At 39.1% G+C, this 24,108-nt stretch overlaps 1 protein-coding gene across 8 annotated transcripts; it reads right to left on the reverse strand.

Annotated features, from left to right (window-relative positions):
* Window positions 1–1,037: 1,037 nt before the first annotated feature.
* On the reverse strand, window positions 1,038–22,300 carry LUC7L3 (LUC7 like 3 pre-mRNA splicing factor). 8 transcript variants are annotated; one of them, XR_011468467.1, is made up of 14 exons: window positions 22,081–22,299; window positions 16,083–16,149; window positions 12,885–12,924; window positions 12,254–12,398; window positions 11,822–11,896; window positions 10,414–10,518; window positions 9,274–9,435; window positions 8,618–8,901; window positions 7,581–7,741; window positions 3,121–3,261; window positions 2,916–3,015; window positions 2,407–2,472; window positions 1,723–1,766; window positions 1,038–1,541 (listed from the first exon to the last, which is right to left on the reverse strand). XR_011468467.1 is itself a non-coding variant. In XM_070394811.1 (13 exons), exons 1-12 carry the CDS (start codon window positions 22,177–22,179, stop codon window positions 2,448–2,450), a joined length of 1,404 nt encoding a protein of 467 aa, XP_070250912.1. In that variant the 5' UTR covers window positions 22,180–22,299; the 3' UTR covers window positions 1,038–1,541; window positions 2,407–2,447. The 8 variants fall into 8 exon arrangements, 6 of the variants coding, with proteins under 6 accessions (XP_070250912.1, XP_070250911.1, XP_070250915.1 ...); XR_011468466.1 differs by having other exon boundaries at window positions 2,407–3,015; XM_070394811.1 differs by lacking the exon at window positions 1,723–1,766.
* Window positions 22,301–24,108: the final 1,808 nt, after the last annotated feature.

The raw sequence follows: 24,108 nt of genomic DNA on the forward strand, positions 1-24,108 counted from the left end.
TTTTAATACCTTAATACTTAATAATAGAATATAGTAACCTGTCACTTTAAATTCTTTCTCCCTACAGGTAATCATGTCTAACTACACAAAGCAATGCTTGGAGGTGGCTGATTTTGTGTTAGATTGTTTTTTCATCCCATCTTAATTATCATGTGAATCATCTTTGACAAATTCAGATAACCCATTTGCTGCATCTTCAGAATCACTTAGGTAAGCCAGGAGAGCACTGTCCTCAAAGCATTATCTCATAGAGCCTCTGAATTGTCAGCTTCATGGTTTTCCAAAGCTGGGTGGAGAGTATTTTAGTAAATTCTGTGAAAAAATGCAGTGGCATAACACTGAGGCACAGACCTACTAGATTCCATGTGCTAGCTCTCCCACATGGAGCCAGATGACTTTGGGTAAGTCATTTAAACCACTTACTCAATTTCTTTACCTATAAACTGATGGCAATACTTGAAAACTATAAATCACAAAATATTATGACATGTAACGAGGTAATTTTATACAGTCGTTGACAGTGGGCTATCAATAGGAACTCGCTACCAAATTTTCCATACGTGGCCAAAGGGGAAAGAAACCATCAACTTATCCATCAGTTTTTTTAAAAAAATCCTTGTTAAACGTATTACACACCCATAGAAATTTACATTTGTATTCTAACAAGATTGGGTAAAAGAAATCTTGATACACGATTTAAAACAAAGACCAAAAACGAGTTAAAAGTTCTTGAATGCTCTTCTACATCATTATATCACAGCTAGAGGATAGTGATCATTGGACGGATGTGTTGGATTTACTACCACTAAAGATATCTCTCTGAGATGTAAAAATATATTCTAGTGCACTATACATCTTTGCTACTTAAAAGCAAAATTCAAATTTACTCTTAACTACCCCAAATTGAAGCACCATTATTAAAAACATTTAAACTGTGGAAATTCTATAAAAATTAGTCTTAAACAGAACCACATAAAACTGTGCACTAATACCTCCAGTGTAACAGTGTACCTCTTATATTTAAAACAAGGGACTAGTTCAGAGTCAATGCCTTTATTAGAAAAAGATGAATACTAAAACTTTCCAATGACAGAGACAATCAAATCTGTAACAGAAAGTCAGAGATACTTTATTTTCACTTCTAAATCCAAAGGCTAGGAATAGCAGAGTTGTAAAAATGGAATCCCACTTAGTCTGATTCACACGAATACTAACGTTTAATCCTGTTTTCAAAGTCCAAGAGTGAAAACTTGCAATTAAACACTGAGCAAGCCACATGTTTAGGTAATATTTCTTAAAAAGTCTTAAAGAAAAAAATATGATACATGACCTAAGTTTTCAGTGGCATATATATATTAACACATGTTCTGAAATCTGGTAGGTCACATGAGTCCTGAATTAATTTTTAATAATAAAAAAAAACAACTAACTGAGCTTTATACTTTTTCTATGCCACTATAGTTTTCTTTCACCTCATTTTAATGTCGGTCTTCACTTTATGCCGTTTTCAGTTTTCTTCCAAAAATCTTCGAACAGTAGTCCTATAATGCAAAATTTGGGGAAAAATGATAATTAGACAGCATGCAAAAGGCAAACTTTTATGACTAAGTGTTGGCCCAGTCACTAACTGCTAATAATATATGTATATAGAATGTTTTTGTATTCTTTTTCATTACTAAGGCATCAGTGTGGTCTTAAAGCCATGTGCCTGTGTATACTTGCCTATGTGGGAATGGCTCACACAGACATCACGTTATACTGCTGTCCTAGAAGAGGAATGCCACCGATAAATCAACTAATTGGTACTCCCTTTCATTAGGAATGTTCTATCCCACGCCACTAGCCCAAAGAATGAATAGTTTGTAGGTTTTAAGAACTCTGATAAAACCTGACTTTTAATAGTTCTTTAAAAACCCAAATTCATTCTGTATGGTTCATCAGTTCTTTACATTTCAGATTGAAAATGTCTATCCTTGCTATTCACTGCTGCTTTAAATGTATCAGCCAGTGACTATTCCTATATACCTAGGGTTGACTGCAAAATTCTCCTACACAGTAGGAAATATTAAACACATACCTCTTAAAGACTTGAGAATTGCATTGAATGTAACAAGGCGAATAATATGAAGTGTTTATTGTATTTAAAATTCTTTAAAGATATCTAATTCTGGGCACCACTGCATCCCTACATACAGTTGAAAAAAAATTCCATTCTGTTAACATTTGATTTATAAGTTTCACGCAATACACTAACATTTGATTTATAAGTTTCACGCAATACACAAAAAACCCCTCTGTGCTTCTTGTAAAGAACAAAAAAGATACAAAACAGTTAAGCGTAAAGATCACAGGCAATAGCATTCAAACATGGATGTGGGTAGAGAAAGGAGTACCTGGCATGAGTACCTGCTTAGTTTGACTGAATCCTTGATTTTTAATTTGGCTTTTCATGGGCCGCTCACAACACCAACGCTGTGTGAGGTATGGTAGTCAGCTGCAATAATTCATAAACCCTACACTTCCATCAATCCAATGCTACTGGCTCTCGAGTTACAGAACAAACTGCATTAGAATGCAAGGCAATAAAGCAAAAAACTAGAAACATCCTTGACAAAGAAATAACTAGCAGTTTAATTAAAACAAAGTAGTCCAACATGTGCCTCAGAAATATTTAAGTTTTTAAAGCAATGTCTCTGCCAATGTACCAACACAAGATGGACTTAATACCAAAAAGAAAAAAAAAACATTTCAACCTTTTTATTTAAAAAAATAAAAAGAAATGACAGCAAAATCCCTAAAAAAAGGATAATTAACTGTTCAATGGCGACTACATTACAAATGTGGGCAATAATTTCCAAAGAGGCACACTATTGGGGGCACGGGTCTGCTACAAAAGCTGAGACAAAACAATGTACCTCAACACGTTTTGCAGGACTACACTGTCTTTTCCTTCAGAAGATGTATGTCTTCTTACTCGGCTTAGTTCCATCTTCATCTGTGCATACTTACGCTGCACTGTCAAACAGTAACAAAAAGCCCTAATCAAAGTGAGAAACAATACACTTACCTCTGTCTGATCTGAGGTCTTATCAGATCAGTTTTAATTGGACTGAGTGTCACCTTCAGATTTAATGTCTTCACTGGTCCCATTGACCTCATTCTTAGTATCACTTTCCTTTGATTCAGTGTTTGCGTCTTCACTCTGTTTTTCTCGACTACTGGACTTCACACTACTTTTTTTATCATCAGATCCCCTCTTTTCTGCCATAAAAGAAGACATTGATCATGGATTTTAAAGTAAAATACATGATACTTTGAAAAGTGAAACAATCAAGAGATAAAAAGACAATCACTTCCCACAGACTACAAAGTACACAGTTTGGTCAATCTATCAAAGAGATAAAATCAGTAATTTATGGAGGAGTGGGAAATCAGAGAAAACAAAAGGTAAAATAGTGGGCAAATTATCCAACTAGTAAGAATCTAAAGTACAGGTAAGTCCAAATCACTGCAGAAACTAAAATTTAAGTAAATTTTATTTAGGGTAAAAACCACCAAAAAGCAATGGGAAAGATATGGAAGACAGTACACAGAAGCTGTGTTCACATGAAGTAAATTTATTAAGTTAAATGGATGAAAAAAGTTGTATATTTAGTAGGCACGTTTCTCCAACTATTTTTAACTACAAAAGATTGCTTACATATCTATACTAGAAGCCCAGTGCACAAAATGCGTGCACTGGTAGGGTCCCTAGCGGCTGCTGGCCGGCCCCGCCCCCTGGTCAAACTCCGGAACAACTACTGGTAGAGGGGACAATTTGCATACTATGCTTTTATTATATAAATTATATTTGAATGCCTAAGGACAAGCCCAATGAAGGAAAGTGGGTCTTAAATCTCAATCCAAGTACTGAACTTGTTTACGCTTTGCTAAGTAATATTTAGGCCAACTCAAGAGTTGTTTTTCTAAAAGGAGACATTAAGTTCAACTCAGCTACAAATAAAGAAGAATGAAAAAGTGAGTCTCGATGTTTTTCTTGTACTGTTTTCTTTGGAATGGTGACGCCTCAGACTAAAGGTAAAAAGTGGTACACAGACTAAGTACAGGGTAGCCTTTTTAGTTCCAAGCATTACCTAACGAAAGTTTTCTACAGGAAATGTTAAAGCAACCTACAAACTTTCTGGGGGAAAAACACATTTTTTTTATCCTTACAACTAAGTTAAGAATAGCTGGTCTAGCAGACTAGTTCATAAGACAGACGTTTTAAGAGAAGCAGAACCCTTCACAGAAACTGGACAAAGGTGTTAAGACATAACATTAGTAACTGGGAGAGGAATGGTAATGAAAACAATAAATGGTATAAGGGACACCATCCAAAGAATGTAAGAATTGAAGATCTTATGTGAAGGAGCGTGGTCAGTCCACAACACTTGCAAAATGCACAAAGCAACGTCCAAGTAGCTGACTGTAGGACTTGCTTCACGTCTGTCTGTCCACTTATGAGAACTGTGCCAGTACAGTGTGCTCTAACTGACCTTGTGGGAAAGTCCTCCCTTTGTGCCTTATGGGCTTCTCCGGTGCACAGGTAGCTTCAATGAGGAAGAGTCGTCTTGTTGCCCCGTAGAGGACTAGTAGTCAGTCCAATAATCTTATCTTCTGCCCTATGTAAATATGGTAGATCTTAATAGTCCTAAGGACATCCACAAAGTGTGGTGGATTTTAGGGCTATGGATTAAAAAGAGGGAACTCTCTTGACAAAGAGAGTACCCTAAATTGGTTGGTGGTAAGAAAAATGGGTTTGTGTGAGAAATCACTTTTCATTTGCCGAGTTAGATAAAGTGCTTCCATCACAGCACCCGGAGTAGTGAACTCCCTCTTACTCATTAGCATTATCAAATGTTGGCTACTGCTCATATCTGGCCTCAAAGTTCAGACCTTCAGTCATTTATATACCCTGGGAGTGCCTGAGTGGCAATTTCAAAAGCCAATAAAATCATATCACTTCTAAAAGAGGCCCCAAAGTTAAAGGTAAATCAATCACAGCACACTCAGCCATTCAAGATGGATCTGATGCAGTTTTCTCTGAATCAAGCCTTCTATCCTTCTCAATATCTCACCAGGAAAATCCCGGTTTGTCCATATTCTAAACACAACACATCTTAGTTTACTTGAAAGTTATATTATATTCCATGATGTCATTACAATTAGGATTATAGCTAAGCAATTCAGGACATCTTTTTTTATCCAGAAATTACGTAAGCACATCTGTTTTAGGCCAGTGGCTTTTATTGCTCAACGTTGATCCCAGATAGCTATGAAAGCTTGCTAACTGTTGTCCCTGAGAACCAATCCAACTATTTTAAGTAACATGAATGATGTTATAACAAAGAACTTTAGTTCTCAAAGATAAGTGATTAATTTGATCTCTGACATCAATATCTGCCTCTTAAGATTTGACCCCTCACCCAAAAATACATCATACAGAAAGTCTTACAAAAATGTTAGGTAAAACTTTCTCAAAGCTAACGGTTATTGCCTAGCCGGTTTGGCTCAGTGGATAGAGCATTGGCCTGCGGACTCTAGGGTCCCGGGTTCGATTCCGGTCAGGGGCAGTACATTGGTTGCGGGCACATCCCCAGTGGGGAGTGTGCAGGGGGCAGCTGATCGATGTTTCTGTCTCGTCGATGTTTCTAACTCTCTATCCCTCTCCCTTCCTCTCTGTAAAATATCAATAAAATAGATTAAAAAAAAAAAAAAAGCTAACGGTTATTCCTGTGTAGCCTCTGAATCACAGAAGTAACTTCTGAACTTAAATGGCAAATACTAAAACTCATGCAAGTTTAAAAAACGGTCCCTGTTTCCTATGTTTTAACATTTGCTCCATGTTGTAGAAAAAGGCAATATATGTAAATATATTTTAAAAGAAAGTGAACTGATTTAAGAAAAAATAAAAGCAAAAGACCAAAAATAAGTTTACTGTTTGCGCTGCTAGTTCTCTAATTCACTCTAGCAAAAACCCGAGTCTGACCCCCTCCAACCAAAAAAACCAGAACAAGCTAGTTCCATAAAGAAAACGATAAACGAGTACCACATGAATGTCCAGTACAATAAACTCAAACAGCAGCACACACATTATGTGGTGACCAAACATGGACACAGGCAGAACAGTATGGAACAAGCAGAGCCAAGAAAATTAGAAATAGGCCCTCTCATTCCTAAATGTCATGCAAAGCAGAACAGTTAATATAAAAGACACTCAAAGAATCTGAAGAAAATGAAGAAGACCTCGATTATTAAAAGAATTATCTTTCAACAAAGGCTAAGTTAAAGGATGAGAATATCCTTGTGAAAACATGCCAAAGACAAAATGGGACAGCCTATTAATAGTGCACAATAAACCAAATACTAAAATGCCACAGGAAATAAACAAAAAAAAGTAGAGGGGAAACAGCATGATGTTTCATTAGAAAACATGGTTAAAACACATGGTAAGATACTAAACTTCTGTGAACTTAGAAGTTAATTACTGCCCTAGCTGGTTTGGCGCAGTGGATAGAGCATTGGCCTGCGGACTGAAGGGTCCCAGGTTCAACCGCCAGTAGGGGGTGTGTAGGAGGCAGCCGATCAATGATTCTCTCTTACCACTGATGTTTCTATCTCTCCCTCTCCTTTCCTCTCTGAAATCAATAAAAATATATATTAAAAAAAAAGTTAGCCGAAACCGGTTTGGCTCAGTGGATAGAGCATTGGCCTGCGGACTGAAAGGTCCCGGGTTCGATTCCGGTCAGGGGCATGTACGTTGGTTGCGGGCACATCCCCAGCAGGAGATGTGCAGGAGGCAGCTGGTCGATGTTTCTCTCTCATCGATGTTTCTAACTCTCTATCCCTCTCCCTTCCTCTCTGTAAAAAATCAATAAAAATTTTTTTAAAAAGTTAATTACTGAGTTACATGAATGTTACACATGAGGACCAACACAACAGTGTACATTTACTCTGCAAGACATATTATGGAACACTACAGAAGATTTTTTTTAAATGCTGCCAATAACCAAGTTAATATATTCTACAGCTTAAAAACACCTGAAAGATAATGCAATACTTAGAATAATCTAGATCAGTGGTCGGTAAACTCATTAGTCAACAGAGCCAAATATCAACAGTATAACGATTGAAATTTCTTTTGAGAGCCAAATTTTTTAAACTTAAACTATATAGGTAGGTACGTTGCTATTAACTTAATTAGGGTACTCCTAAGGCTTAGGAAGAGCCACACTCAAGGGGCCAAAGAGCCACATGTGGCTCGCGAGCCGCAGTTTGCCGACCACGGATCTAGATAAGACTTCAGGTTACAAATTGAATAATGTAGTTTTAATGTGTCCTAAGAAAACACCAGGTCAACTGTCATTCTCACAAATTAGAGCAGGAGAGGGGACAATAATGCCCATCTCCCACTGAATGGTGATCACTGTTAAGTGGAAAGGAGTATAGCTTGAAAATGGAACCCTGCCATTTCAAAGAAGATTGAGGAGACAAGAGTGTAAAAATAGTACTTAATGAATCAAATTCTCACATAAACTAACCTTTCTCCTTGGATTTTCTATCTTGTTCTCTGTCCCGACTTTTGCTCCTGTGCTTGTATGACTTTCGATCCCGGCTTTTTGATCTCCTTCGATCTCGACTACGAGATCTATGCTTTCTTTCGGATCTATCATGGCTTCTGCTTCTTCGGCGATCTCTACTTCTTAATAATTTAAAATGAAAGGAAAGCAGTTTCAGCTGATATTACAAGAGAAATTATATACCACTGAATAAATAATAAGATTAAACTAAATTTCCCTTAAAAGGCAAATGAATATAATTTACTAAACCCATTTACACTAGACATCTTAAGAACTGAAAATCTAACTTCAATTTTTCAAATAGTGCTAAGATAGTTATCATGCTCTTTGACCCCTTCTTTAATCACAACTCTAATTAAAAGTTAATTTAATTTCATATTTTTGTTTTTAAAGAATTAGTTACGTTTTACTTCTTAATTATGCTTGATGTTGTTCAAAGCCTAAGTAGATAATCTTACCTAAAAAAAACTTATAATTTAAATGTTTTCTTAGGACCACTGAGAAGTATTTAAAAGACCACCTAGCCCTAACCGGTTTGGCTCAGTGGATAGAGCATCAGCCTGCGGATTCAAGGGTCCCGGGTTCGATTCCGGTCAAGGGCATGTACCTTAGTTGTGGGCAGATCCCCAGTGGGGAAGTGTGCAGGAGGCAGCTGATCGATGTTTCTCTCTCATCGATGTTTCTAACTCTCTATCCCTCTCCCTTCCGCTCTGTAAAAAAATCAATAAAATATATTTAAAAAATAAAAAAATAAAAGACCACCTAGTAAACTCACTTCCTAAGTAAGATTGCATCAAACCTCCCCAGACTGATGGGAAATTGCCAAGAATTTGCCTTGAAGATGGATCAGTTCACTGATTCAACTTTCATAATCCATCCTCATGCTTAATGATACTTAAAACCATCCCAAGTATCAAGGAATAACAAACACTAGTAATTACTACTGTTTTTACTAATACACGCACTGCACCAGGCACTGTCTCACGTGTTCTACAAACCTGCTTCGCCTTCTTTCTCTACTTCGTGACCTTTTGTGGTCCCGAGACCTGCTGCATCTTCGGTCAGAAGTTCGGCTTGAGTGGCGACTTCGTGAACGACTTCTCTTTCTTCTCTCCCTATCACGAGCCCTTTCTTTTTCTCTCTCTTCCTCTTCTCTTCGTCTTTTCCTTTCTCTTTCTTCCCTTTCCCTCTCCCGCTCTTTTTCTCTTTCTTCTCGTTCTTGCTTCTCTTTTTTTAAACGCTCATCACGATCAGGTTCTTCAGTTCTTTTTCTTAATTTTTCCTAAGGAAATAAATTTTTTTAGAGCTATAAACTTTAAAGACATTGTCAAACAATGGTTATCTAACATGGAGCATTTGTAGACCAACTTAGAAAATTTTATGCCTTAAAGGGAAATTCCAACACCACATACATACACAAGATATCATTACGTGACTAAATCCTCAGGAAAATTCTTTTCCCCAAATTCATGGAGTGAAGACAATAAAATACTTTTCTTATCTAACTGATTAAGCAAAGTTTTATAGGGATTATCACTGCCTCAAATAACACACTAACAAAGTATCACCAAGAGGTTTATATCTATGTAATCAATCTTTAGCCATAATAAAATATATTAGCTATTGCTAAAATATATGTTTAAAAGAAACTTACTTTTAATTCCTCTACAGTAGTTTTGATTTTAGCATAGCCCATGTGCTGTTTTCCCATTAAATGATCATCTACCCGGGACTGGGCATCTCCTACGATCAAAAAAGCTCCACACACTTCACAAACTTCCATTTGTTTTTCTTGGGCAGCAAAACTCTCAATTGTCTAAAATGATAAATCAGTTATAAGAATGTCTGAGGACGAGAAAACAAACAAACCCCCCAAAAATACTTAACATTTACAGCAGACTTAATTTTGTGAACTGCTATTTCCCATCTCCCCCAGCCTTAATACCAGCAGCAATTGGGTATACTTTTTAGAGAGGGGAAGGGTGACAATAGTAACCACTCTTCGTCTCATCTAGGAAATGCTGAGTCCTCACTGCTCAACTGTAACCATTGAATTATCTGCACCACCTTGAAAAAGTTCATCTTTTAAAAAGCTACCTATTTTATACTCTATTAAGTTCATTTTTTGTTAGATTCAATAGGCTAAAGGTGTCACTTCCATAGTAAAAATGTTTTTCAAAATCATTAAGGTATCAATTGAGCATAATCTGAACATATCCTAGTCAGCAGTTGGGAACCAATTGTATTCTACCATCAATATCCATATTCTCTAATTAAGACAGTTTATTAAAAGCTGAAGATATTTTCAGAGTATACCAATATTAAAGATTAATATGTAACGAGTAACTTACTTTAACAACAAAAAACACACAAATACGATAGTTCTGGTTTGCCCAATCTTCACTAACACTTGATATGGTCAGTCTTTTTTATTTTAGCTATTCTGATAGGTGTACAATAAACCCGAGAATACTCATGATGATATAAGGCACCAGTTGGCAAGCCAGCAGCTAGAGGCCTACTTTTGTAAATAAAATTTTACTGGATAAAAAGCCTCACCCATTTGTTTATGTATTGTCTAAAGCTGCTTTCATAAAGGCAGAGCTAGGTAGCTGCCTCAGGACAGTGTGGCTTGCAAATGTAAAGTATTTATTATGCAGCCCTTTGTGATAAACGTTTGCTGATTCTTAATGGAGGACACTAGAAAATTGTTCACAGAGGGTCTCAAACAAAAATAGGTTCTAGTAATTCACAGCAAACAGCCTGGCTAAATCAAAATGAGGTTGCTACTCACCGATGTTGTGGACCTAAGCAATTCTCTCTCTTCTTTTAACTGTTCAACTAATTTCATCATTCCTTGGGCTTCTTCTACTTTTCCTTCAGATCCTAATTCTTCAATCTAGGGGGGATTAAAACAAATAAACACATTCAAGCTCCTTTCTAACGAAATCATCCAAATACCTCCCCTCCCCCCCGTGCTTCATTAGCATGGTTGTTTGGGTCTTTCTGTTTGGTTTTGTTCATGAAGCCTCTGTTTATTTACCCTTTTGATTTTTTTATAGCATTAAGAAAGTATACTCGACATGTAATACGCTACTTATTTTAAAGTGCACAATGTGGTTAAATTTTGACACACATGAAACCAATACCTTCATCTAGATAATGAAAACTTCCATCACCCCAATAGATTTCCTTATGTTTCTGTAGTATCTCCTCCCCAAACCACCACTGATTTGCTTTCTTTCACTATAGATTATTTTGCATTTTGTAGAATTTTATATAAATGGAACTATGCACTCTGGGGGGGGGGGGGGTTACGGGGTATGGGGTGCGGGGCCTGTGGCCTGGCTTCTTTCACTCAGCCTAATTAACTTAAAATTCATCATACTGTTACGTGTAATCTATCTATATAAAATCCTAATAGCAAATCAACTGAATGGCAGAATGACCGATCGCTATGAAGTGCACTGACCACCAAGGGGTAGAGGCTCAAAGCAGGAGCTGCTCCCAGCCAGCAGGCCCCAACTGGTGGTGGCAGCAGGGGGCGGGGCCAGCGCCAGGCCAGCCAAGGTGGGTGAGAGCGGAGTCCTTGATCACTCTGCTGGTCGCCCTACAGATCGGCCCTGATCGCCCGCCAGGCCTAGGGACCCTACCCACACACAAATTTTTGTGCACTGGGCCTCTAGTTCCTTTATATTACCGAGTAGTATTCCATTGCATGGATACATCATAATTTGTTTATCCATTCACCTGTTGATAGACATTTTAGTTGTAGGTTTTTGGTTTTTTGCCTACTATGAATAAAATTGCTATACACATTGTATACATTGGCATACAACTCTTTGTGTAAACATGTTTTTATTTCTCTTGGGTAAATATCTAGTAGTGAAATGGTTCACAGTATCTCCTTTAACTTAAGAAATAGATAAAACTCTTCTGCAAAGTGGTTATACCATTTAATATTCCAGCAGCAGTGTACCATAGTTCCAGTTTGCCCACATCTTCACTAACACATGGTATGGTCAGTCTTTTTAATTTTAGCTGTTCTGATAGGTGTACAACTAGTACCTTGTTGTGGTTTTAATTTGTATTTTCCTAAGGATATTGAGCACCTTTACACGTATTTATTTACCATCCTCCTATCTTCTTTGGTTAAATGTTTATTCTAAGTATTTCCTGACACTAATGCACACAGTTCTTACCTGTTGCAGGAGTACATCAATTTTATCTGTTAGAACCTGAATTTTTTCTTCATTTTTGCCTGTTGGGCCAGCTGCCTATTGAAGACAATAAAATGTATTATCAAACAGTAAAGAACAAAAGTAAACATTCAAACTCTCACATATTGTATTTAATAATTAAAATGTTGAATCACAAGGATAGTAACTCAGTTATCTTCAATTTCTGTTAGTCAATTACATATTGTCAGTTACTAACATTTAAGAGAAAAATCTGATTAGCAAAATCAGTATTACATTTACTAATAAAGATTGAAAAAATGCCTTTTAAATAAGTTTTATGTCATTTTAAAAGAACACAAAGTAATGAATGAACTCGAACACAAGTTTCAATACTAGAAAGTTCTCCCGAGAACAAGGACACTTCACAAAATTGTAAATTAATTTCATTCTCACCCCAGAGGACTGCTGGTTTTGAGATAATGCCAAACGAGCATGGCCTCGTCTAATTCTACGTTCTACTTCTGCAAGTAAACTCTGTAAGTATCGAAGAAAATCTCTCTCATAGCCAACTTTCATGAAACGAGAACTCTTTTCATACCTGATAAAAATGAAAATAAACAAGCATTAAATTTTTTCCAGATCTCTATTCATTACAATTCACATATTCTACCATTACAAGTCCCATAGTTGCATTTAGGCTAAAAGGTAAACTAGGTATTTAAGAAGCGAATTTCTAGTTGTCCCTCCTCCTGGTAAAGGGAAGGTGGTATTTAACATTATGTTTGGTTAAGAGCATAGGTTTTACAATCAGGCAAATCTACGTGCTTCAATACCAGCTCTACTACTGTATTTGATCTGTGACCTGGACAAGTCTCATTTATAAAACCAGGGTGTCAATAAGCAGCTGTGACGTATCATTATTGGAAGCTACGACTTTCTGCCACCCCCAACTAATGAATAGGACGGACCTCTATCAGGCATTCATTTTACACTAATTCCAATTATTTCTTCAATCCTTTTCCTCTTTAAACCAATGACTGGGAAGAAGGGAGATGGGGGATGACCAAAAACAAAAATAACTTACTGTTTTCGTAGATTTTCATCATGAATTTTTTCACATGGACCTGAAGAAAAAAAAACAAGAAATATGAATGTACATAAAGTATTGGTGACCTTACCAACTTTTCCTCTTGCTAAAATAAAAAGTTCCTTCTTCATATAAAGGGGGAAAAGATTCATTTTATCATTTGAGTAGTCTGTAGGTACCTAAATCTAGCCTAATGAATAATGAAGCAACATGCCCAAATAAGCACACGAAAACTGTTTTCCTTAGTCTTAGAGATCAGTATAATGGAGAGCAACTGTATGTTAAGAAAAGAGAGAGCGGGAGGAAAGAGAAAACTGTTCCTTACTGCCACCCAAGAAAAAAACTCTGATGAGGGTGTACTGGTCAGAACCACCACTGACATCTTGTTAATTTTGAATATCTGCACATGTAGTCAAACAGCACAAGACTAGCACCCTAGTCTCATCCCTTCCCACCTCTAAAAGGCTACCAATTTTAACTGTTAGCTGTTTCTTCTGGATATTTATAAAGTATCCATATATTCATAAATTCAATGCTTATTTTAGTTGATGTTGGGCATTAAAATTTTAGATTAAATAACTATTCAGTGTTTATAGTTTGACTATGTAAGTACTATTAACTGCTGAGCCAACAAAAGGTGCATTATGATGACACTGAATACACTTCATACTTTGTTAGTATTCTTCATTTGTTTAGTTTTCTATTTACTTCCAAATTCTTCTCAAACACTTTAACTCAGCTATAGAAACTATCTCAACAATAACTTCCTTCAAGATTCAAAACACATCAGAAAATCAGCTTCAGTTTCTTCCACGAATTTTCTGATCTCTTCAATATGGGCTGCTTATTTTCTAAGCCCACTAACAGAGTTGTCATCCTAAGAAATTCCTTTTCTGGTCTGTTTTGAATGCAGTTTACTGGATCTCTTGTTTTTCTCCTTCTTGGTTTATGCCCTTGTGTTGGTGGAATTTCCAGGGAAAAGGTTCATGGGAGATATATTTGTTGAGATCTTGCATGTCTGAAAAAAAAAATCTCTTTTCACCCTCACACTTTCAACTTTGGCCATAAAGCCAACCTAGGTAAAAATATTTGTCAGTCAGAATCCTCAGGGTGTTTCTCCAATGTCTTCAAGCTTCCAGTGTTGTTACCGACAAATCTGAAGCCAGTCTGATTCACAATCTTGTGTGCCCACCCCCAAGGTGTTCTTAAATTTCACAATGGTGTGTCTTCTTGGTATGGATCTTTTTCACTTACTGTGCTGAGTACATGAAGACCACATTCAATCTAGAGACTAATATCCTTCAGTATTGCAAATTTTAAATTTTTCTCCTTTCTGTTTTCTCTATCTGGACCAGTGGTTCTCAACCTTGGCTGCACATTAGAATCACCTGGGAATTTTAAAATCCTGATTTCTGGGCCTCATCCTCCGGAAATTCTGTTTCTTTGTTACGGGGTGGAGCCACAACATTAGAAACAAAGAAACAATTTCCAGAGGATGAGGCCCAGAAATCAGGATTTTAAAAAGATTCCCAGGTGATTCTAATGTGCAGCCAAGGTTGAGAACCACTGATCTAGACTCTTACTTCAGCTATTAAGAGAGCTGGGCTAATATTTTAAATCTTTTCTGTCCGATGACCCAACACTCCAGCAAATTTTCTTGATTTTATTCCCAAAATTTTCCAATGATTTCATTTCAGATTTCTCCAGTTCTAATTTCAAGAACTCTTTTTGGTTTTTCAAAAGTTTCACTTTTATATAGCATCCTATTCTTCCTGATATCTTCTAATTTCTCTGATACTAAATTTAATTAAAACTTTGTTTTCCTTATCTCTAACTCCACTAAATTCTTTTTCACTGTTAGTTTTGGTTAATCTTTCATGTGGAAGGTTTTCTTCAATGTCTGACTGGTGTCCTTGCCTGGGAAACACTTCCAACATCTGACTGGAAGTTGGTATGCACAGGCAGAGTTTGTCAACTAATAGGAGCTTTACCCACTGGAAAATCAGGCATCAAGACTTTCTTTTAGAACTCCCCAAGGATCAGTACCTGTAGATCACTTCTCGGGAACTGTTCACTTTCTCTAAAGAATCCTCTTCTCTTCTGCCTGGGGAAAAACATCTGGCTGTATTCTTCTAGGAACAGGGCAGAGGAGGGAATGGGAAAACCCCACTATTAAGAATATAGACTCAGTTAATCTCTCACAGTCTTCAATTTTACTCTTTACTGCCCTGTGCTATGCCTGGAGTCCCAATATCTAAACTCTTCCAGCCCTGATGTGCTCCTAATGCTATAGGGCAAGCATTGTGCTTAGTCAACTTCTCTTGTATGGTTCTAAAACAATACTAGTTATGTACAATCCTTGGGAGAATAGTCAGTCAGTTTTTTGTTTTTTGTTTTTTTAAATCTTGTGGTTCAGTTGAACTAGAGTCTCTTTAATTTCTCCAGAAAGTAACCCTCAGGAATGAGAGAGGAAGAATCACCATATGCACAGGTTTTAAGGGCTGGATCACCTAGACTAGTGGTCAACAGAGGGGGATTATGTCCGTCTCCACCAAGACATCTGGCAGTGCCTGGAGACATTTTTGGTTGTCACAATTGGGGGTTGCTATTGGCATCTAGAGGCTAGAGGCCAGGGATGCTGCTAAACATCCCATAAAACACAGGACAGACCCCTAAAACAAGAAAATTACTCAGCTCAAAATGTCAAATGTCAAGGGGAAAAACCCTTAACTAGACTTTCCATTTTCAGTCCCGTGACTCAACTCTGCCTTCTATGGTACCTGGTGCCTCCAAATCCCGAGTCTGTCCACAGTTTTGCTGATCAAACACTCATTTCTGTTTAATATCCCCTTCTGCAGGCTAAATTTTAGGGTATAGGTTTCTCTGCTCTGTTGAGTTTGTAGCTACTCTTCCATCCATTTTGTCATCTTCCAAAAATTTGTTGACATCTCTAATGATATCTCCTCTTCCATTTATACCTTTTTTGTTTTTAAAATTTCATTTTAGTGGATAGGATTCAGGAGGGAATGTAAACAAACATGTATAATTAACTAAACTGACATGTATTAATAGGTTCAAAAATCTAAGCCAGGAAAGAAATTTCTTTATCAACAATTCTTTAAGATAAAATATTTCAGAATGGTAAAGTGCCATTTTAAATCATAAATTTGATTGTTACATAGAAAATTCACTTACCAAGATCTGAACGAGTATTTGTGAACAATTCCGCAGGACAAAAACCACAGAGATAATATTTACAAACCTAGTGAAGAAAAACAAAGGTGCTTAACCTTAACTTTTAAAAAATTTTCAGTTTTAAAACTATATAGGAAAAGGTGTCAAATAACTATTTTCTCATTTCTGGATCTTCATCTTTCAACCAAGTAAGTATAAGAACAATTTCATTTGTTAGACCTTTATTAGTTAGGTGATTAGTGGCTTCTGGACTCCTGCATTTCAGTGAAATATGTAAGACTAACGAAGAGATACCAGCTTTTAAAATCACTAACCACCGACAGCCCCCCCACCCCAATAGCAACAACAAGTATGGGATGATATCTAGAAAAAAAGAAATATTTGTTTTTTATAAAAAACAAAAAACCCACCAAAACACCCTACACTGTTCTTACTGTTCTAACACTGTTAAAGACCAGAACCAATTTACAGAACCAAGTCATAATAAAGATAACATCCAATTTCTGCTTTTGATACTCTACTCCCATTTTAAATTTATCATGTTGGCAACAGTTAACCTATTATTTTGAAACTATCATATACATTTTTTCATTTAAAAATCAGGAATACCTGGAAATTTTACTGACGGGGGTTAAAAAAAAAAAAGAATGCCTACCACTCTGTAAACTTACTCACTTCTACCATGGTTGGACCATTTGCAACCATGGTGCCAAAAGAATTTTTAAGACATGCAATACCCAAATTTAGTCAGGGGAATTGACCTCTCTTCCCTTAGATTGTTAAAAAAAAAAAAAAAAGACAACAGCTAACACAACAGTAGCGTGTGATGTGAATGACAATTATACTTTTCTTTTGGTCACAGCAGCAAAAAATATATTTTTTGGTGTGCCGCAGAATATTAGTAATTAGTTTGTGTGCGCCATGAGATGAAAAAGGTTGAAAATTGCTGGCTTAATGACTACTCTGGCTGGAAACAAATGCTTCTTTTTAGCTAAAAGAGTTGAATTCATTGTGTGGGTTTTTTTTTTTTTTTTTTTAAAGAGAAAATGTTTACTATAAGAATTTATAACAAAAATATTCAGTCCAAGCCGTAACCGGTTTGGCTCAGTGGATAGAGCATCGGCCTGCGGACCGAAAGGTCCCAGGTTCGATTCCGGTCAAGGGCATGTACCTTGGTTGCGGGCACATCCCCGGTAGGAGGTGTGCAGGAGGCGGCTGATCGATGTTTCTCTCTCAATGTTTCTAACTCTCTATCTCTCTCCCTTCCTCTCTGTAAAAAATCAATAAAATATATATATATTTTTAAAAAATTCATTCCCTGATAACCTACTGTGTCAGGGTTCAACTATACCGTGTTCACACTTTCTACTGTCACTCATTTGCATGCCTTTTATCACATATACACCTTTGCAGTTATGGTTCAGTCTTTTTACTGCCTACTCAAACTGTTGGTAACATTTTAATCAATTTTCCATAGCATGCCCATCTAGCCACATGTACCGCCCCCCCCCCCAAAAAAACCACCAAGAGCCTTAGCTATATCACTCTTTAAGATTCCTCAGGCCCTAGTAACACTTGTCTTCCCTCCCACTCCTTCAGGCTAATTCCTACTAATCCTTTAGGTCCCAGTATTTAAGGGTCATTTTAGGAGGCCTTTCCCGAATACCCCAGGCTGGGTTAGGTGCACCTCTCATTTGTGCTTTTCTCCATTGTGGCACTGTCACATTGTGTTATGAAGTGCATTCACTCCTTCATATCTGCCACCAGACTGGTGTTCTCTCAGGCCAAGTGCTGTATCCTTACTATGCTATATACTACTATAGCTTAAGAGCAATACACTTTTGTTGAATGAATGCAGGAATTCCCCCAACTTACAATTAACAAATGAGAAAATTAAGCATAATTCATAAAATAAGGAAGCACTACATTACTAACTTAAGCTACTTTTTCCCCTTGTGAAGAAATCAAGTCTAATGATACAGTACACACCCACACTTTCCCTAAAGCAATCAATCAAATATGTACTTTAACAGTTTCAGTGTTGATAATAGCATTGTCCTTTTTTTTAGTGTCTGTATTTTAGAAATACATAATGATATCATTAAGGCTGAAGTGATGAATTCTCCAAAATAATGGAAGGGGCAGAGAATATAGAGGAAATAATATTGGCCATGTGTTGATAATGTCATATTGGGTATGGGTACATGGAAGCTCAAACTATTCACCCTACTCCTTATGTATGCTCTGAGGAGAAAAGGCAAACAGCAGTTAAGAACACATATTAACACAGACTGCTGGCAACTCCGAGAAGCCAACACTAACCTGCCTGCCATGCATAGAGTAAGGCAGGAAACGCATGCATTTCTGACAGAAGAACTTTCTGGTGACTCTGAATTAAAAATATCTAGTAAAATACTTGAAAGCTCACAAAAATGGTGGACAGAAGTCTTAACTGTTTTTTTCTTTTCTAAGTAACTTCCAAAGTTGATGACAATGTTTGTTAACATTTTGAAGATTTTAGAAAAGAACATTTAATTCAATTCCCCCCTTTAAAAAATGTTTCAGAGAGAGGGACATTGATTTGTAGTTCCACTTAATTATGCATTCATTGGTTACTTCTTGTATGTGCCCTGAGATCGAACCCCCAACCTTGGCATGTCAGGACCATGCTCTAACCAATTGAGCTACCTGGCCAGGGCTCAAGTCCCTTTTTAAATAATTAAACCTCCACTGAACAGAGGGCATACTTCAATTTGATAAATGATAAAAGAAATCTCATTTTAGGTATAATGAGAATCAGAGTTAAGTCAACAGTTACAAAATTTCACATTTGGGTTGAGATCTATAATGTAAAGATCTCAGTTTGAACTACAAAATTCTTACCTATTCTGATAATAACAAGGCTTCTAATGCTTTCTCTGGCAAACACTGAAATCTTCTCATGTGGACACTAACTGAAAGATGCTCTCACTAGGCAGTTAAAATCATATGCTTCCCTCATTACTGCGGTTGGTTAGGATTAACAAAACTGTTTAACGCAAAATACAATCAATCACAAGGAATAAAATACTAACAAACGAGGCAAAAAGGTGTGTCAATGAATCCTTGGAACACTAAGGCTGATTTCACTTCAGCTGAAAACTTTCCCTCAAATCCAAAGCAATCTGCAAAGGAGTTGAGAACACCTGTTAAGTACAAAAGGCCCTTCCCAAGACTCACTTTTGGTAGTGGAAATATATACATCATTACAAATAAATGAAAGGTGGATAATTTGTATCACAGATGCACTTTACATTTAAAAACGAGCTTTCCCAGGTGCTACTCACAATTAAGAACCCAGGACTAAGGTGGGTTAGGAAGCAGTAGAATGCTTAAGAGGCCATTATAAAATATGCAGATTTCTGGAGCCTTCCCTCAGACACGCATAATTAGAAGGGGGGGAGAGGGGAAATGCAGAAATCCACATTTAAAACAAATTATACAGGTCTGATATAGATATCTAGGAATGACTTTTTACAATAAGGTAAAGACCTAGCGGGGTAGCTCAGTCGGTTAAGAGCAATGTCCTGATGCACCAAGGTTGCAGGTTTGATCCCTGGTCAAGGCACATACAAGAAACAACCAATGAATGCATAAATAAACGGAACAACAAATTGATGTCTGTCTCTCCCCTCACCCCTCCTCTCTCTCTAAAATCAATAAATGTTTAAAAATTAAACAAATAAAACCACTAAGGTAAAAGTTTCCGTTTCAATCATTAAACAAAATAACCCCATCCAGCCGAAATTGCTTTCCCCAACTAGTGCAAAACTTGCAAAGAAAAAAATTTCAATTACAATAGGATTGAAAATGGAAAAATATTTTGAAATATCAGGTTACAGTGATGGTGAAACCCCTACATTTATATGCAGGAGTTGTCCTTACTCCAAGATTTTAGCACTAACAGCCAGCATAAAATAGCCAAATGACCCGGAAGTGGTGCCACAAACTTCCCCAGCTTTATTATACCCTCCAGTAATTCTGACTTATTTAGAAGAGGCCATGTGCTTTGTTCCTGGTCAATGCCAACCTTTCCCCTGCAGTCCTGAATCTGAAATACTAGTAATTGACTTTTTCAAATCCCTGAACCTGGAATGAAGTGCAATCTGTCATTAAAGGCATAAAATACTTTGGTGACAAGTACCAAAAGTTTAAATCAGCGGGAAACACTAAAACTGAAAAGTAAACAGCTGAGATGACATAAAACCTAACTTGCTATTCTGAGAGCCTCATTGCTAATGTTATAAACCTGTAACATATAATGTAATGTGGGAATAAATACCACCACGGAAACAAAGTTTCTCCACAACCCTGTTCAAAAAACCAAGGAGGTACAGCATAGGCGGCTCCAGTCCACAAGGAGGCAATCAAAAGCGATTTTCCTTTTGATTCAAAATTGATAATTGTCTTTTTTGTATATCAACTAAATACTTTTCTGGGGAAAGCTTAGACGGAAAGATTACTGAGTTAAGTGGTAAAAGAAAAAGTTACCACACTGTGAAAAAGAAATGCCTACAAAAAAAGAGGGTCAAGACAAACAACAAAACTACTGTCTCCTATTTAGACAAATAAGGGGGGGAAACCCCAAAATATTAAAAACCTACAAACTTTCTAAAAGCTTCACTTCTCTTGAGGTCCATGCCAAATATGGGACTCTGACCCCACACAGTGAATTCTACCTTAACCCTTCACACTATGGAATCAGGTAGCATCCCGATCCTTTAAACCAGTGGTTCTCAACCTTCCTAATGCCGCGACCCTTAATACAGTTCCTCATGTTGTGGTGACCCCCAATTTCATTGTTACAAACTGAACATAATTAAAGCATAGTGATTAATCACAAAAACAATATGTAATTATATATGTTTCCCAATGGTCTTAGGCGACCTCTATGAAAGGGCCGTCCGACCCCCAAAGGGGTCGCGACCCACAGGTTGAGAACCGCTACTTTAAACACACACGCATGTTTCGATGCACGGAAAGGACTCGGGTGGCACTAACTTGTTTCCATGCGCTGCAAAGAGATTTTACTCTGGCAAAAGCTTGTGTTTAGAGAGTAAGCATCTAACTTTTTTTTTAAAAATTCTATTTGTTTAACCATTCCTTCATATTTTGATTAGCGACTGCCTTTAAATTACCATGCTGTTTGATTATAACGGCAAGCCAAGTAAAGTTAAAACCCTACATCTGTTCTTCAGGTAAGACTTAAAATAACCGTTATTGCTCCACGTTCAAAACACCTGGAATACATGAGGGTCTTTTCAGAGAACCGACTGCATGGAAGTGTGAGCGGGGCCACCAAGACTTGGCTTCGCCACTTAACCGGCCGGCAGATCACGGATTGGTGAGCCTCCCGAGCCTCACCTGGGAAACTGGGGGTGTAACAGTTACCCTCACTCACAGGGTCAGAGGACCAAGCGAGTTTTCTAAGAAAAGGCTTTGACAAGCGCTTACTAGAACGTGCTGCTATCCAACAACATTTGCAAACAAACCTTTGTAAATACGGGTGAACCCGACCAAGTTAGGACCTCTTTAAAGATTCATTCCCCCAGATAAGCCTCCATTCAGAAATCGGACTACTGTCCCTACGAACCCTGGCCAGAAACGTCGGTCTCGCTACGTCGCTCAGCCCAAATAACGGGAGGATGTGTGCTTTTCCCTATTCCATTATGAAATGAAGACTCTGGAGCCCCCGATACAGTAACTCCTTCCCCGCGTGTCCCCTGCGCTGCCTCGACACCAAAACCAAAACAAATCATCCCTCCTGCCCAGACCCGGGCAGACTCCTCCCTCCCGGGCCACGCTCCCGGCTCCCGCCGGCCACGGGCTCAGACACCCGACAGCGTCGCGGTCCTGGCCCCCCGCCCCGAGTCGAGCCGCGGGGACCGGCGGGCCCAAGCCCGCGCCGCCTCCCTCCCCCACGGCGCCCGGGCACAGGCCCAAGGCCCGCGGGACTTACGCTCTCGTGGTCCCACCGCACGTTGCTGCGCTTCTCATCCGGGGCCAGGTTTCGGTCCCGGCCCATTAACTCATCCAACAACTGCGCGGCCGAAATCATGGTGCTTCCCTCGAGCGGCTGCTCCCGCCAGCCCTGGCGCTCACAGAGGAAAACGCCGGCGACCCCGTCGCCAACCTCTCCGGCCGGCACGCTGGCCGAAAAAGCCTCCTCCAAAAAGAAGCCGATAAGACAAAATGGCCGCCGCGCGGGCGCTTTCCCAGCGTGCAGCGCGCGCGCGTGCGCCCTCGGGGTCACGCCCAAGTCTGGGAGGCGAGGTCGGGCCCGCTTCCGCCGGCCTAGGGGGCGGGGCCTGCCGAGGCCGGGCCGCGACTCCGCCCCTCCGCGGCGCCGCCCCACTCCGCTCCTGGCAGAGCCGGAGGCTCAGCGCGGTGTGGCTCAGGCCACCCGTTTCCCCCGAGGCCCTTCACGGGGAGAAATCGGAGCCTCCGTCTCAGAGCTTCAGCACGGCTCCGAAATGGAGGAAAGAGCCGCGTGTCCCTGTGTCCCACGCGACCACCCGGTGCCATCTTCCAGTGGAGGAAACTCATTCCACGTTCAGACTCCATTTCCCCAGTCCCTGCGCTGCGAGGGGTGGAGGGGGCGAGGGGGAGGGGGGGGAAGGGGAACCCTTCCACCTGGCCTGGTCCTCCCACCCCTTTTCCCCTGATTCACGGGGTGCGAAGTCAGGGCAGAGATAGGCGGTTTCTACAAGCGAAGTACAACGATTCAGTCCTGCACCTGATGCCTCCCAGTCTGGAATTTTTTTTTGAATTGTCGATTCATTTATTCAATTACCTGAGTACTTACTGTGTGCCAGGCACGCTCTTGAGGCTTGATGCTAAGCTCGGAACCTTTCAGACACAGCCCTGCTCCCACAGACCTGGAGGATCAGTGAGGGAGATAATCACTAAAGAAATATCAACTCTGTCAGTATAAATCGGGGTACGGATGCTAAAGCCAGATTTCCTGGGTTAGCAATCCCAGCTCTGCCATTCTGTCTTCCTTTCCCTACCTGCAATGTGGGGCTTATGATAATAACTAGAGGCCCGGTGCATGAAATTGGTGCACGGGTAGGGTCCCTAGGCCTGGCCCGAAATCAGGGCCGATCTGTGGGGCCCCGCTGGCACCCACCTTGGCCAGCCTGGGGCCTCTGGTCTGAGGGCAGTTCCTGTGTTAACTTCTGCCCCCTATTAGGCTTTTCTTATATAGGATAGTCCCCTACAGATACAAAGTTACTGTGAATATTAAGTGAATTGATACAAAGTAAGGTGTGAAAAACAGGCCTAACACATTTTGAGTCCACTTAATCATTAGCTATATCAGTGGTTCTCAACCTTGGCTGCACATTAGAATCAACTGGGAATCTTTAAAATCCTGATTTCTGGGCCTCATCCTCCGGAAATTCTGTTTCTTTGTTATGAGGTGGAGCCACAACATTAGTAACTAAGAAACAGAATTTCCGGAGGATGAGGCCCGGAAATCAGGATTTTAAAAAGATTCCCAGGTGATTCTGATGTGCAGCCAAGGTTGAGAACCACTGAGCTATATGATCAGGGGGGAAGCAGGGTCCTCTCAAAGAGTAAATAAGTCTCTCTGTGGAAATGACTTAAGACCTAAAAGACAGTAAGGCTCCAGCCAAGCACAGTGAATAGAAAAGAATTCAAGGCTGTTAGATGCTGGGGTCCAATCCCAGCGGGTCCAGGGGTCCTCAAAGGTGTGGACGGAGTCGGCGAAGAAGGAATGACACGAAGACAGCCTTCAGTTGATCAGCAGCCTAGTCAGGACCTATAGCCAGGATCTCCAGCCAAAGTTCTGGTCGGAGTTCTGGTTAGGAACTGATGAGGATCTGATGATTATTGTCTTGTTACATCCGTATTTATACCAGCCGATTTTAATCCTGTCAATTTCTATTACAAAGGTTAGGGCGTTTCTTATCTCCATTCCAGGGAGTAAAGATTATGTAGCTTAACTACCCGCCCGGCACTTAAT

The sequence above is a fragment of the Myotis yumanensis genome, unplaced genomic scaffold (genome assembly GCF_028538775.1).
Source record: "Myotis yumanensis isolate MYYU_CA2020_CCGP unplaced genomic scaffold, mMyoYum1.0.hap1 SCAF_16, whole genome shotgun sequence".
In the NCBI taxonomy this organism is placed as follows: Eukaryota; Metazoa; Chordata; class Mammalia; order Chiroptera; family Vespertilionidae; genus Myotis; species Myotis yumanensis.

Bases quoted from the DNA above. Each gene is read 5' to 3' on its own strand.
- LUC7L3 (XM_070394810.1), bottom strand. From the start codon at position 22,179: ATGATTTCGGCCGCGCAGTTGTTGGATGAGTTAATGGGCCGGGACCGA. The intron at 11,897-12,253 runs GTGAGAATGAAA...TGTCTTCAATAG, and splicing joins AAAACCAGCAGTCCTCTGGG to GCAGCTGGCCCAACAGGCAA. The intron at 1,542-2,915 runs GTACATTGTTTT...TTTGCATTATAG, and splicing joins GTCCTGCAAAACGTGTTGAG to GACTACTGTTCGAAGATTTT.